This window comes from Plectrocnemia conspersa, unplaced genomic scaffold (genome assembly GCF_051122295.1).
Source record: "Plectrocnemia conspersa isolate PC_06_02 unplaced genomic scaffold, ASM5112229v1 ptg000001l, whole genome shotgun sequence".
Classification (NCBI taxonomy): domain Eukaryota; kingdom Metazoa; phylum Arthropoda; class Insecta; order Trichoptera; family Polycentropodidae; genus Plectrocnemia; species Plectrocnemia conspersa.
Window position 1 is genome coordinate 11,547,589 of NW_028277165.1, and position 16,850 is coordinate 11,564,438.

The 16,850-nt window shown below is 29.0% G+C and overlaps 1 protein-coding gene and 1 long non-coding RNA gene across 2 annotated transcripts in view; one reads left to right on the plus strand and one right to left on the minus strand.

Moving 5' to 3' along the window:
* The first annotated feature begins 8,140 nt into the window (after positions 1 to 8,140).
* LOC148238872 (uncharacterized) overlaps positions 8,141 to 16,850 on the plus strand; it is an 82,048-nt gene continuing 73,338 nt past the window's right edge. Inside the window, exon 1 of the mRNA XM_088190553.1 lies at positions 8,141 to 9,837. Coding sequence (XP_088046679.1) covers positions 9,199 to 9,837 — 639 coding nt within the window. The 5' untranslated portion in view covers positions 8,141 to 9,198. The remainder of the gene's footprint in view (positions 9,838 to 16,850) is intronic.
* On the minus strand, positions 10,061 to 12,412 carry LOC148238873 (uncharacterized). The gene is made up of 2 exons (XR_015810494.1): positions 12,322 to 12,412; positions 10,061 to 10,141 (listed from the first exon to the last, which is right to left on the minus strand). It is a non-coding gene; the product is annotated as an uncharacterized LOC148238873 (long non-coding RNA).

The following is a 16,850-nucleotide window of genomic DNA, read 5'->3' on the forward strand; positions in this document are numbered from 1 at the left end:
GGCCGGATTTTAAATGCTTTACTGCACTCGCGGCGCGAATGTTGCCATCTCGCTCTAGCGCGCGTGCTAGATAGAGATAGCCGCATTTCACAATAACCCTCCAGCGATTCCTAGAATTTTAGACTGAGGAAATTAAAAATGAAAGTGTGTCAGTTCTTAAAAATTATATTTATTTCATAAATAAAATAAAATAAATTCAACTTGACATACCAGGGGTGGCAAGGTCACATAGAAAAATAATTCTTCCTCCCCCCATTATTTAATACAACGTATTGAAAAATCTAAAATAATATTTTTTTTATTGTTACAATATTTTCATAATTTAAATACGGTAATTACAAAATAAAGAATACAGACCAATACATACTTTTAAATAAATACAATTTATTAGTTTGAACCAATTTTCTACTTCAAGATAAAAAAAATAGAAATGATAAAACATTAATAAATTGCACGACATTTCACATAGTAAAATAAAACTATAATAATATTTTTTTATAATTATTAAACTAAATACTATTTATCACAATTTACTTAGCTAAAGAGCTAAAATTACTAAAAAAATATATGGGTACAAAGCAATATGTGCTTATGTATTTTACGTTTATACTGTAATTTTCGTTTATTAGGTTAGTAGACAAAGGTGTATTATATATTATTTGTATCACTTTATTTTGAATGACTTAAAGTTTTAAAAAAAATTACTGTGTTACCCATTCCGGGAAAGATTGTTTATTACCAATCCGATTAGCTGTTTAAATGATAAAAATATGTTTTTTTCTTACTGCGCTTCTATTGCTAAATATCAGTGCATTAAAAATGTAATTAAAAACTAAATACTTAAGAAATGAAGTAGTTCTAACAAAATAAGCACCGACACGCTACTCCCCTTTGGAATAGTCGATGAGATTTCAGTTTATATGAAACCGACAAATATCCTGGTTATTTTATTTGTTGCGTTGTGGTTGAGTAATGCAGTGAGCTGTTTAAAAATGTGTTTTCGGTGACTATTCAATTAATCCTTAACCGCATATAGTCCCATATGTGGCTTGCAAGTAAATTTCAAAAATCTTTTATTCTGATCAATTTTTGTCTTGTTGCATACAGTGACATCTTTGGTGACATTATTGTGACCACTTTGCCATCGAAACCATAAATTGCGTTAACCGTCGATAGTCATTTGATGTGCATCAGTTGGTAATGTCACATTGCTATGTGTTTGAACAGAAATTTATCGTTGATTGTGTAAATCACACGTTTTAAAAAAATATATCGATAAATATTAAATAATCGTAAGTAAATTTGAGAATATATTATATATCGATTCATTTTTCAATCCTTATCATATAATAAATGAGGTTTCTTTATAAGGCCAAATATGGCGTAACATGCAGTAAATGTTATGATGATATTGCATTGAGTGTTATAAATATGTATGGAAATATGTGGTACTACATACAGTATTCTTTATTTTTAGATAAAATGGATCCAATATTTTTTTATTGACACAATTTTTTTTAACATATCCGATACAAGCGAAATCGAGTATTTGTCAGATGATTCTGAATTTGGTATTTTTTGCAAAACAATAAAACAATCTTTACCACACATCACATTAAATGAAACTTTGGAAACACCATAAGTAAAAAATAATAAAAGAAAGAATTCAAATAAAAAGGATAGCATTGTAAGGGTTAAAAACATTGCAAACAAAAATAAATGTTTTTAAAATATGTATTTACTGCTGACGATAATTCAACATATGTTGAAAAATAATCAATATTTACTACATATAAGTTTATTAGAAAGAATAACGACTATAAAACAATTCCATGCCCTAATTATGTATTAATTTATAATAAGTTTATGGGTAGAGTTGCTCTATTAGATTTAATAATACGGTAATATAGAATTCAAGTTAGAAGTAAAAGGTGGTATTGTAAAATATGTTGTCACATAATTGATTTAAAGTATGTAAATAGCTAGACTTTGTGGAGAAAAACTCACACAATTGTTTGCAGAATTATTTACAAGTAAGGGAGCATTATTTTTAATTCCACGGTCTCGTGAACGTCCAAGAGACGATAAAAATGAACCGTTAAAGAAATAAAATAAGTTAAATATTTATTTGAAAGTAATTGTAGAATATGGGGTCGACCATTTGACCGAGTGCACAAAATTTAAGCAAAAATGCGTGAAATTTAATTGCAGTGAAAAATCATTTATAAGACTTATTAAATGTAAAGGGCATCTTTGCATAAACAAATTTTTGTTTTTATGTTTTCATTTCTTAATTAATTTGTATTTTTTAAGGACATTGATCTCCTCCCTATAAACCGTAACGCAGCCATAGTAACATCGAACTTCCACTTCGCTTTTAAGTTGAAATATATTAAAGTTCATTATCTGCATCCAAGCGCAGCTTTCGATTATCGATACATACGACTCGAGAACTAGCGACTGCTCCCATGTTGATTGTTAGCTCTGGTGCGGCCAAGCAGGTACCTTGAACCCCCAAGAGTTCAACTCGATTTTAGAAACGACTTGGAGACTGCTTACGGCGCAGTACAACAAGAAACGATTAGGACGTATTTATAGCATACTAATAATTTACAAGTACAATTTATACAAGTATATTTTAATTTTTGTAGCTTAATTGAATTAAACAATGAATTCGTGTTTATGAACTATCATTCTCAATTATTCAACTTGTTTATAATGCAGTTAAATGCAACTTAAAAAGTAGGAAAAAATAGTACATTTATTTTTTTATATGTATACAATACATAATTTCTCCTAAAGTTGTTTATTAATGTAAATTATATATTATTAAGGCAGATTATAAGCAAACATATCAAATGTGTATTGTGTTAACATAAGTTTAACAGCGTTCGGTGAAAACTAAAGGTTAATCATAATGAAACATTGAAAAATAGATCTACACTAACGTAACTATTATAGTAATGTACTACTTTAAGGATTTTTTACAGCTTAATTCTGCCAAGATTGCTAATTAAGCTTATATATAAATTATAATATCAAATGGACCCTAATGTCTAGTGTAATGTTGAAAATAATATTCTTAAAAAATATCACCTAGAAGGTCGAATATATAGTTTTCATATTCTCTTGTTTTATTTTAATCAAACATGTCCTTCAAAGTTGTATAGAACAGATTACATGAGTTGATAAGCAGTAAAACATATTTGAGCACAATAATAATATTAAAAAATCTGTTATTATTTTTATATTTAATTTATTTTTAATATTTTTGGGCATTTTAGGGTCAAAGTAAGCTTTCACTTGGTATAACCACTTTTTGCTATGAACCAGGACAGGTGTATCTGTAAGTATAATAATAACGGTGAAACAAGTCGTGATATTTTTGTTAAAAAAACGCTGCGAAATACCATAATATAGGCACGCTTATCAAAGTTTTTTAAAAAAATTATCACGCACATTTTTTATTTTTTAATATAATATTTGTTTACGTTTTTATCTCCAGTGTAAAGTCTCAGATGTGTCTGGCAAAAATATAAAATTTGTACATATATTTATTGTTATTTATTGTTTTTATTAAATTGGTTCAGTGACTTGATCACAATTTGCGCAGTTTCTGTAGACTTAATAATCTAAATATATTGTTAATGCTGTTAAAAAAATAATCAAAAATAAATTGGATATTTATCTAAACAAAATTTATTTATAATTTAAATAAAAACCAATGCAGAAACATGATATTATTTATTACACATAACACATGACATATTAATCAAAAGCAATGTGAAACGATTTTTTAACATTTATTTAGATATTTATTACTGTCATCAATTTTCATAACCAATCTATAGACGCATCGTTTTACGACCTATGTATATATGAACCTCTTATTCAGATAATAAATAGTCTATCCTGTTAGTTACAAAAAAATAATAGATGCATTCACTCAGCAGAATTATTGATTATTCATTTATGCTAGAAAATGATTATAAACGCGACATAAAATAATTGATATACAAAATAAGATAAACCTTCTTTATTTATATTATACATTACACTTTTCTGAATTATTTTTCAACCTAATATAAATCTTATAACGTTGCATGGTAATTGATAAATACACTTTAAATTTAAAGGAGAATAAAAATTGATAAATAATATAGAAGTTGGTCTACAATCTTCTTAAAAACGGTTACATATTATAATATCACTAATATATATAATAGTATAACTTCGCGATACACCAATTGATCTCTTTATCTATTTTTCGTATCTGGGTTATGTGTTAATTATTACTATTTTGTTAGAAAGCACGGCCTTTGGGAGATTGCCCAACGTGATGTTTCAAAACGCGCAATGTCACGAATCGAAGTCATGATATGGACGTGATCACGTTTATTATGTTGTGTCAAATATATACCTACGTATGCAGCATGAACAAACAGAATATAATTAATCAAAAGATAACACAAGTGTCTGTACAAAATACTGTTTTATCAAATGGCACTTTTGGGGGCATTTTCATACCGAAAATAGCCGTAGTCCCTATCAATTTCGCTAATGGACTCGTGGATGGGTTATAATCGGATAAACGTATACATATATACAATTTAGGCATATTGTGTTAAGATCGATAGGTAATTTACATGATAAAAAATATATAAATAAATACTGATAAGTTTGATTCACATTAAAATAAAACGAATCGTTGATTTTATTGCTTATTTATAGTTTTTCGTAATAATTCAATGTATTTTACAGTGTAACTAACAAATATCGATCCAACAAGTCCACAGTTGTGTTAAGCAAGGTCGATTTTAATTTGATTGATTAAAAAGTAATTATTTACATGCTACGTATGTTTCTTGGTTAAATTTTCATTAATAATATTATGTAATACATATATTGTTAAAGTTAATGTATTGATGTTAATTCGTACGATTGTTGAATTATTATAAATAAGAAAAAACATTTTTTAAATTGATTTATAAACATGTGACTGTAATATTTTACGACAAAACGTTATTTATTACATAAATCAGAATCAAATGATTAAAAATAAAGTGTTATTATATAATAAATAATATTGAGATGGATTTACTAAAAAAACATTTTTTCTATGTGAGCTACATTAGTAAAAATCTGTAATATAAATTTATTTGCTATAAATCTTCCGTTGTGACATGACAGGCTACGACGAAGTAAACACAACCAAAAACTACTAAGTAGTAAGACACCCGACTGAATTTAAAGTCTCTTAATTAGCTATCTGCTAGCGATCATTTGTAGGTTATAAATCGATTATGCCATCAATTGACGCGGCGGTTAACCGCTAGCGATTAATTGCTGGCGGTGAATTGCGGGCGATACATTTTTCTAGACTCATTAGCCACAAACTCATCAGATAATAAACCTCATTTAATTATCCAACTGTGCTATTATATATTTTAAAACGACCTTGTAACAAATATTAATAAGATGTAGATTTGTTTTTATAAGAAAATATTTACTGAAATAGGAAAATTTATATTTTTTTTCTAAATACAATAATAAAGATACTATCAGTAAATTTATAAATCTTTTTTGTATTGACTACAATAAATTGTGTTGAAATTAAAAAATTTGTAATTTTACAGTAACGAATACGCGAATATTAAGCAAGCATAGATATCGATTTAGCGAGAGAGAAATATTGTTGTTTTACCTCTCTAAATATTGGGAATTTTTCGACGCATTTTAAGGGAGAGTGATTTCTCCACGTCAAACAAAAAGTCAACATTTAATATAGTAAATTTCGATAAACACGGATAATCAATTTATAAATTTCAATAATTGTAATTAAATAATATAATAAAGAGCCACCTATGTGACGACTTAGTAAATAAAATATAACAAGGCGTAGAAAGTATTTTTATTTTACTAACCGTAAGATGGCAATATATTTTTATGATATATAAATGAAAATTATATATTCACATTTTAATAATATTGACAACATTTTATATGTTACAAAATATTTTTGCATTATTAATATTAAATTTGGTAATTACTGTATTTGGAGATTGAATTTTGTTTGTTCAAATATCTGAGCATGCAAATTTTTTGGTTATGTTGCGAAGCAATTAGGAGTACTTTAATTTTTCGTTGTCTTCTCCTTTATCATAAAATTTTCACATTATTATAGTCAGTGTTTTGATATTTTGATTTTGGAAATTATAGTCTATTTAAAAAAATCTATAAGTACATATATTGTAAAAATGCAAAATTATGATTATTATTTTTCATTATACATTATTACCAAAAGCGTTTGTTTAAAACTTTACAACGTATCTACATATTGCATAACAACAAATAAACAAATTAATGACTCTTGAAATTTAGAACGTTGAATATTATTTCATTATATACAATATTTGTATAGATGTAGTTATTTATGCATTGTGTGTATATTGAGTTATCGCGCTCACAAATCGATTTATTATACACATTATAACCATATTACTAGATTAGGTCAGCATTCAAATTGTATGTTTTGTTATGTTTGCTGGTTAGCTGTATATTGATTTATCAATAAGCTTAACTTGCAAGTTATTATTATTATCGTATTTTTATAAATGTTAAAAATTGATTTTGCAGCGAGAATCATCGAAAATAGTATCGTAGGTTATAAGCCCGGTACTCTCCTGATACGATAAGTAAAATTTTTTAGCAAAATTTACTTTTCGATTTGATTTATATTTGAAATAAATTTGGATTTTAATAATACTATATATAATAAACTATTAGTGAACATTGGCACGATATAAACGGTATAAATCGGTGACTATTAACTCAAATACCTGGAATTCTATGTGGACGCTAGGGCTTTTATAATTTATATATCATCTGAGAGTTCCATTGTACTTGATTTTCTTAATCTCACGGAAGAATATCATATTGATAAATTAAAAAAATAATTTATAATAAGTAGCTTAGCTACTTTGGCCCATATAGATTATCTTAAATATGTATAATTTTTCCCTTATAACCATAGCGATGAAACTATTTTTTAAATAATAAGAATTAATTATAATTTTAGGCCAATACCTCTTTTAATAATCTCATAAATGAATGTCGAGGAAGGTGGTAACCTATGTAATATGAAATGTTCAACAGCGAGATAAGTATGTAATTGAAATAGAGCAAACTTTACGGGGGCGAAAGAATATATATCGCTAGATAGCATTTTAGGATAAATAAATAAATGAGCTGTGATATTAGGAAGTAAATCGACAAATTTTCTTGCGTGCTACTCAAAAATTGTATAAAATTAATGTAAGATTTTTATATAAAAAAATAAAACAGCTAGTGAATTCAAACAATTTAAAAAATATAATTAGCTTTTTATTTATTATTGTTTAATTAAAATATAGTATTTTTCATCACATAGTGGATTTGATAATCAATGGTAAAAGAAAACGAAAGTAGAACCGGTGAGTTAATTATATATATTTTTTATTTTGTATAGTATGTACATTGTTTTGATATTATATAACTGTTAATTAAAAACAGTTTATTATTTCAACCCTAATAAAATATGTTTATTGTCATAGCCTATCTACGAATAATTTAGACCCCTTGCTATAATAACAATAAACAAAAGATACACATAAAAGTATTGAATTCGTTTATTTGTTACATTATTTTAATATTGAATTCATATTCGATATTAAAATAATAATAATTTATATACATATTATATAATATTTTCTTGAAAACTTCGTTTCGCCTAACGCAATATACATTTTATATAAAATCAATAATTTGTTATAAGCAAAAAAATGGTACGACAGGTTATTGATAAGATGCAGGAATTTTCGGTTGGGGTGTACATTCGAAGGGTTGGTTTATAACCTTAACATATTAGGGGTGTACGTTACACCCCTATCGACGCCGGTACATTGGGGATGACTGTCGTCGCGAGACGCGCATGCGTCGGCGTCCACTTGAATCTATACACAAAGTAACCCACAGACGCTTGCAAGAAAATTTTAACTGCAGAATAGTAAAATATTCTTCAACTCATTTGTGTTACTCCTATGTAACTGTATAATAGAAAGTGTAACATTTTAAAACGTTTGACTTGATACTTAAATTTATTTTTTATTTTGGACTGATGGAATATGTTAAACAGGATTTTTCAATATATATTAGAGAATAACTGCTTAAAAAAAATAATTATGCCATAAACTAATATTAAAAAGACATGTATGCTTATTATTTGTGAACTTTTTTTACAATTTATTATATCATCAATTAAAATCATGTGTTTCTCTGTCCCAATAAAAAAATCACGAAACATTTTATTGACATATTTTTTTAAGTGATGTTCTGTTGCATTATTTATTAATTATATAAATAGCAATAGTATAATATATATTTCTAAATGCATACAACAGATGCTTTTAAAATATTCATCAATGTAAAAGTCAATATAAACACTTTCTATTAAATTCTATGAATACAAATGGATTACTAAAACATAAACTTAATTTTGGTTTATTAGCCATTGTAATACGTCGATATTGCAATAGCATTACCATAAACCTCAACAACTAAAGGTTTAGCCTCAATATTTTTTCATGGGACCATATTTTAGCTCTCAGATCTCGTAACTATATCTAAAAAGTAATAAAGCAGCGTTATAGATTTGATAAATATTTACAAACTTTTGAATATTATTGTGCGATGGGAGTGTGTGGGGTGCGCTAGCGTGCCGCATTAGCAGTCTGAAAGCAAAACACTGCGAAGTCAGTACACCAGCGGCCAGCGAGCTACCGAGTCCGTTTAGATTCCGGTCTGAAACATTGGCAAAGACTTCGCCCGACATTTTTCAGTCCTTTAGTCAGACTTTTTCTGCAGCCGAAGAATTAAACTACCCTTAATTCTGAGCGCTTCGTAAAATCGCGTCGGTGAAAATGTAAAATCTGCCGGAGTTTGTTTATCGCTCGCACCTCCGATGGCGCGGTTTCGAAATTTGAAAATGAATAGTTTTCCGTGGTTGTGCGTTGAAATGGTGACCAGATAGGTGGACGATGCGTAAGAAACATTGCGGTTGATATTCGGTCCCGGGACCGCCGTCGATTTCGTTTCGCCGTGTGTGTGGCGCCCCATCTGGGGTGACCGAAAATTAACACAATAAAGAAGGTAAAGGTAAAGATGTCGTCGATGTCAGCGCAGGGGGTGGTGGAGCGCGCCTCGGCCGAGTTGTCGAAGAGGATCAACGGGCTAGGGCTGCGGGGCAAGCATCACTCCCCGGGGGGCACCCGCGCCAGCGTCATGGAACGGGTCACCAGCGCCTTCTGTGGGGGCTCCGCAGCTCTCGCAGCCCCCGACAAGCCTGCTCGCCAGCCCCCCAGAAGGGCCACTCCAGCCCCCGCAGCCCGCCGCCCTAGGCCTCCACCCCCCTGTCCCTATCTCACCTGGGAGCAGCTGATGGCCGACGAGCGGTTCCTCTGTCGGTTCTTCCTCTACTTCTGCCCCTACGAGCGCAGGACCCTGGCTCAGGTGTGCACCCGGTGGAGAGACGTCCTGTATAGGCCTCGGTGGTGGACAGGGCTTGTACCCGTGCTCAGATGCAGAGAACTCAGGGCTTCGCCTCCTGGGTGTCGAGCGAGGCTATACGCGTCTCTCCTCAGAAGGGGTTTTCGAGCTCTTAGTCTTCTGGGCGCGACCGACGAAGATGCCCTAGAACTGCCCTCCAGCTTTCCATTGGCGGCTGCTCATGTGCATTCGCTTAGTCTACGATGTTCTACCCTCACCGATCGTGGCTTGGAGGCGCTCCTAGATCACTTACAGGTATATATTCATGATACATACTAAATTACCTCATAGATGAGAAGCTTAGAAACAAAACTGTCTTTCTCCAATACACATTTAAAAAAAAAAATTGAATGAACTTATTCTCATACTCTCTAGAAAGACGTTTTTGCAACTAAACCTCTCATACTCGTATGTACGATATATATACCTCAATATTCATATGCTTATTATCCAGAAAATATAGTTATCATAGATCAGAATACACATACGAGTTTCTCGATTCCAACGTCTTAGATATCTCGCGTCTGCTTACGTTTTCGGCACCCAACGCGCGCCGTTTCTGTTAAACGCATTTTATTTTTTAATATACTCTTCTTTTAGCATAAATGTCACAATTACCTATTATAAAACAGAAACACGTAAGTGATGGATTTCAACAGTAGTTTCTCTTTTCGCACAATTTTTATATAAGTAACTATCCTTTACATATAAATTGACCACACATGCTATCAATAAGTCTAGTGTAGAGGGCAATTAAAAAGTAATAATATAACTCGCTATATATTAATAAATTATCAATATTTATTTGGCCGCGTAGTATAAAATTTATTTATGTCTGAATTTTTTTTTTTATATATTTTCCATAATTAAAGATTTTTTTATGAACTTCGCATCTTAAATTCGCAACCTCATTTCTTAATATCATTGCCAAAAACACAAATTGGTGATGAATTTGAATTACTAGTTTTACTTTTGTGATATTTACTCAAATAAAAGTTGTGCAAATGAGTTTTTTGTCTTCGGTACTTTGATCTTCGATCTTTTAAACATGTTTTAGGTATTTTAAATTATAATTAAAAATTTATTGGCCCTCTTTTATACAAATAATAAAAAAAAAAAAACATTGCATTTTCGTTCTAACTCTGACGTTAGTTTTGAAACACAAATTTACACTTAAAATCAAAATATAGATTTGAAGCTTTGCTTCATTTCACATTCAGATTTTAAGTTATTTTTACTTAAAAGTGAATTTGGGTTGTTAAAAAAAATATTTTGCATACAAGAAAAGTTTTATTAGAACACACGGAATATGTACGTGAAAATAAAAATAATAAAACGGGGTTAGAACTAAAGCGACTTTATGTAAGCAGGATGTGTAAATATTTACTTCTTGATTTCATCTTGTGATTCTAAGCAAAATTGTGTACATAAATTTATTTCGTTATTTCAGTAGAAATCTATCTATAAAGCTGACGGTTTTAACAATATTAATGTAATTCTTGTATGTATTCATATAATTAGTATATTGAATGGTTTGATTAGGTTTGATTTAACTATGCTTTAGTTACTCTATAACAAATAATTCTGTATTCTACCATTCTAATAAAATATCTACTAAATATAAAAATCATATTTGAATAGAAAAAGGAGAAAAATATGTATCAGTTTTTCAATAAAAACTAAGAATCAATTTACTACACGATAAAAATATTAGAACTGAACTTATTGTAAAACTTTGACTGCTTATATAAAAAAATACAATAAAATCCCATTTTTGTTTATAAATACATAGTTCCAAATCCGTGTAGGTAATTTTTCATATTACAAATTTACTAAACATTGAAACTTGCCTTTAAATAAATTTATATATAATTAAATATGTATTTGAGTATAAATTAAACTATAATAGATAGTACCCCACGTGTATTTAATATATTTTATTACTCACTCGAAAACTCGGAAATTAACAGATTTATTTAACAAAAAAAGACAATTGGCTCTTTATATCTAGTCTAAGATCTAGAACAAGCAGTAGAAGTAGAATTTATAATGAAAACTAAAAAGATTTTGGCACTGGACTGCAGTATGGATATAACTCTGTAAAGTTATCCTTTTTCATTGCGTCCATCAGATGCTCAAGAATAGAAATTTCTATTTTAGATCAAAGATAGGAAAATATCTCTAATGAGGATAATTAAAATAATTCTAATTTATTATAAAAAAATTATAACACCTAAAAGAACTATCGACTGGGTATTTATAACATACAATTAACACGTTTAGATGTTTTCGCTCATAAGTTGGATAGACTGTGTATTTATAGCTTATTTTTATTATTTTGAGTCACGGACACGTGTTACTTATATTTACTACAACATGACCGATAGTTTCGCATTTATTTTATTACACATTATAAATTTTAACACTTTCTCATATTAAATCAAGTGAGAAGATATTAACTCTAATTTCTAAGCATCGAACATTCTGTAAAACAAGCTTAAGTGCCAAAATATATAGATAGAACGAAAGATTAATTGACTTACAAGATACATGAATTCGGATTATAAGCGACAGGGCAACACAAACTGAAAAAATACTTTTATTTATTATATTAGTTCTATATTCCAAATACATAACTTAATATTGCATTGCTTAATATTGAAGCTCTAGAAATTAAATCCAATAATAGATCTCAGAATTTAGAAAGTGTATCTATTTCTATACGTAATATACACTTACAAGTCAAAATAAACGTTTAAATACTGCTTCGAACGTCAGTGAAACAAGTCAAGTATGTCAGGATGGTAATGTGACATTCAGAGACCATGTCTAATACCGACTAACCATACCTATGTATAAATAAGTACATATTTTTAAGCTACGTCATTTGAGTGGTGTTAGAAGTGTTAGATTTACAATTATTTATGATTTAAAATATAATAATTCAACTGTGCAAATATTGAAATAACAATAATGGTTTATTGAATTTATGTTTGTTTGCGGTATAATCACAACGGGGAGTTACTATTGTTTTCAATGGGAGCAATGACTTTAGTTTTGCATTAATTAAATATTTTAATAACGAGGTATGATAGTGATTTGATTACTTTTTTATTATCAACTAGCCCCAACTTCAATTGGAAATAAACTAAAACGCGTGCTTCTAATTATTTTTTCGTAGTTGCTAACGGCGTATTTTTAAAGGAAAGTTTTCCTCTACTGATTTTAATGAATGGTAATTTTTATTCTATTTTAGATATTTAGAAGAAGAAGCGTTTTAGTGAAACTGTCACAGTGACATAATTTTGGCTAGATCTTTGACCGCTCGGATGAAGTGTTTTTATGACATAGGAAGTAAATGTAATATAAATTATATTATACATAGTTTTAATTAAAGACAAATATACTTAAATTTTATTTAAAAATAAATGTTATTTTTATATATCGTATATACTATATATATACATATATAATATATCAATATTTAAATAGAAAATTCGTCTAACTGTGGAAATATTTTTTACGTTTTTTTTATTAGCCGACTGCTCTAAATTTACTATGGCTTAGACAGAATTAATTTGATATATATACATATATTTAAAATCCATAAATTATCAATTTAATTATTTTTTTAATATCCTAGCATATCTAATCATTTCAAATGTATTCATAATATCATAAATTAAAATGGATTTAATGTCATGTATTATATTATGTTCAAGCAACCTTCAAATTTATACAAAAATAATTTATCACTTAAATAAACGTTTAAATTTAATATTATTAAAAATACCTTGAATATCATCCTTCAGACACAAATCGCTATTTATATTTTCAAGATTAATGACTTTCACTAAAAAATAACTTGAGGAAAATTTGTAAATGTCACGAACTTAATACCGCGATTATTTTCATTAAGTCTTATCATTTTTATCTCGTAAATTTATTATTTTTATTCGAGTAATAAATTCGCACTATAAAATGCAATCGGGCATATAATATATCTAAAAAAAAAAATTTTAATATAGGTTGTTCAAAAAAAAAACTACAATTTTACTCTATTGTTTTATTGTGTGTATCTACAGTGCTTAAACTATGTGGCAATCATAACGTTAAAACCAAAATTCAGGCTTGATCAATGTATATTAAAATATTTTTGTAATACAGAGTTTTTATTAAAATTATCCGTGAGAAAAAAACGCGTTAAAAGCGGCATAAACCGGCATAAGTGAATATCGTGCGTAACAATAGAGGGATCAGCCAAAAGCATCGCCTCAGTAATCGTTTGGTGGCTGTACAAACGCAATAAAAATGCAGCGTTGCTGAATCTCTAACGGTTACCCGTTGCGACCAAAGTGAGCGAGCAAGAGACCTCCCCCAGACAAACAAAGCGTATAAAAACGCTTAAATTGCGTCTATACTGAACAACACCCGATCAAAAACCTCTCATATGTCCGCCTCGGGACACAAATGAGTTAATTTGAACTAGGACCAAGTGGAGCTACGCCGTTTATCGACAGAACCAGAGAAGACCGAGAGCACAGCTGATTTTTTTTTTATATCCCTAGTCCAGCTACGACGTCCGGAATGACTGGGTTTTACAGATGCAGACAAAGTTACAAAGCTACAAGGACTTAACGTATATACAACAATAATTTTACAAATTGTACTTAACTAAAAATTGCTTCATATTATAAGAATAAACATCCAACCATATCAGGACAAATTTCATAAAAGAAAACAAAAGAAATTATTGTGGTATTGTTTTTAAAGTAAGGCGTATCACTAAATATGGTTTATACTGCGTATAAACAAACCCGGATTTCTTCATCACAATTTGCTATAGACCGCTAACTTTTGATATAAAGTAAGCGTTCCTGTTCGCCCTAGTTAGTCTAAGAATGGGGGTGGATTAACCCTTTGAGTAGTAAGTTAATTTATACACATTTGTTAATTGGTTAGCATACACCTAGAAGTGAATTGATTTTAAATATTTTCTATAATTATTACTGTTGTTATTTATGTATTATTATTATTATATATTGCATTTATAGTATATTACAAAAAATCAGTGATTCTCAATATTTTACTACTTTTTTGTATTAGTATGTTTTATTATATTAATTTATTTTTACACGTTTCTATTATTAAAATACGTTAATTAATTTTACATGTTTAATATTTTTTAAGATCAACTCAGGCTCTAAATATTTTTTATGAAATTAATATAGAATATTTTTTGTAATGTTCAACGAAAGATCGACCGCCGTACATGTACGGCGATACCGCTCGACGGTTAAGGATGAACACTAGCTCAGACATTTTTGTAAAATTAGGCAACACCTTTTCACACTGATTTATAATACATAGAATTATCGGGTTCTTCAATTAAACCACTACTCTGCCGTGAATATAAATACTGAAACTTTACCTCAGACAGTTCGTCTGAGAATATCCTCCCAGAGATTTTCTCTGACAAGTCCTCTAACTTAGTTTGCAACCAAAACGAGATTAGCTCAACTTCAGACAAGCTAAGATTGCAGAAGCTGCCGCTTCTCTCTTTGTTAAAAGGGAATACATAAAGAATAAAAATATAATATTTAAAAATATTTAAGTTTTAAGTTTTATTTAGTAAAAGTAAAAGTCGGTAGCTTAACAGCTGTTTTTATTACCGAAAATGAAATTTCTGGATATCATACTATTTAAAATATATAATTACTAAAAATAAATTAAAGAAACCATTTGGTTTCGCTAAAATTTTTTTTCAAGAAGGTACTGCGCTTTCATAAATAGCTATAATATATAATACGTGACGTAACCTCAAATATTATATTTAATTAATTGAAAATATATGCGTGTACCTACAGAATCTTCAAAACACATTTATGCCAAGAATAAATTATCTATTTTGTTAAACACATTCTTCATTAAATGGTAAAGGATTTACATGCTCTTGATTTCTTGTTTTACGAGTACATCTCGCTTCGGGCATTTTTGAAAAGCACGTGAAACTTTTTGATTTGTAACTCATTTTCGATAACAGAAAATTTTTATGAAAATACACCATTAATATTTATACGTGTAATTAAGCCAATTTTAAAACGGTTTTTAGCCATATTCGAGCAAAAGCTAAAGAGGTTTATTAGTATATAATATTTTTAATTATATAAATATTTATCTAATATTGTCAATTTAATTGATTATGAATAAATACATTTTCAGCAGGAGATAAATAAATGTCATCTCAAATAATTGAATATACTAATTTAAAATAGATAACATAAATCACCGCTACTTATGAAACTTTACCACATCAAAGATAAAGTTTCCCAACAGTGTAAATCTGTGGTGGTTAAAGCATATTATTATAATATATCTCGTATCCTATGCACATTGCTAGAATACATTAAATGCTATTCCTGCTTTGATGTTCCTCCATAAAGTTATTTAATACTGCTTTATAATAATTAATCAAGACATTATGTCCCTCGAGTAAAACATTAACATAGCCGCAAACAAATCACGTAACAGTGTTATGCTTCAGAGTAATTAAAAGATGTTGATGTTTTTTTTTTCATTGACATATTTCGCAAAGTGGCACATGTCATGATAACGGACGGATAGAACATGTTTAAAGTGTGGTCTAAAGAAAAAAATGGCACGTATCACATCGCAAAGAGATTCTCTCTTCGAGTAATGTGAAAAAACAGCGTTATTTTTCGTCAAACGTTCGTATGAATTCATTTATGCGAGAGCAAACAAGCATATGAGAGCTACGCCGAACACAGGGCGTTCGCAAACAAATTTTATTATTTTCATACGTTCATTGCCCGGCGGTGGAATAAGCTTTGGATACGACTCTAAAAGAGTTTAACCAACCAGATAAACGAAACCAAAACAGAATGAATATTTGAACACTCGATGCGAGCGTGGATGTGCTTAAAATAATACGTTTGCTAAAAAAACGTAGGCTTTTCTATATAATCAGTGCTTTGTGGATACATTATTCTAACTTAATAATGTTTTTTTTGTTTAAAATGTTTTTTTAATAGCTAAGAAAGATACATATATTTGTTTATCATTTAATTAAGAGTCGTAATACGGTTTTAGGATAATAAATGGTTCGATTTTAGCGTTTAATGAAAATATGTTTAATTAATAAAATAGAGTTACATTAGTTTATTATACATGAAATGGATGTATTAATTCTATTAATAGAAATATAATCTAACTTTTTAATATTGAGTTGAAAATTGAGAACTTCAAAC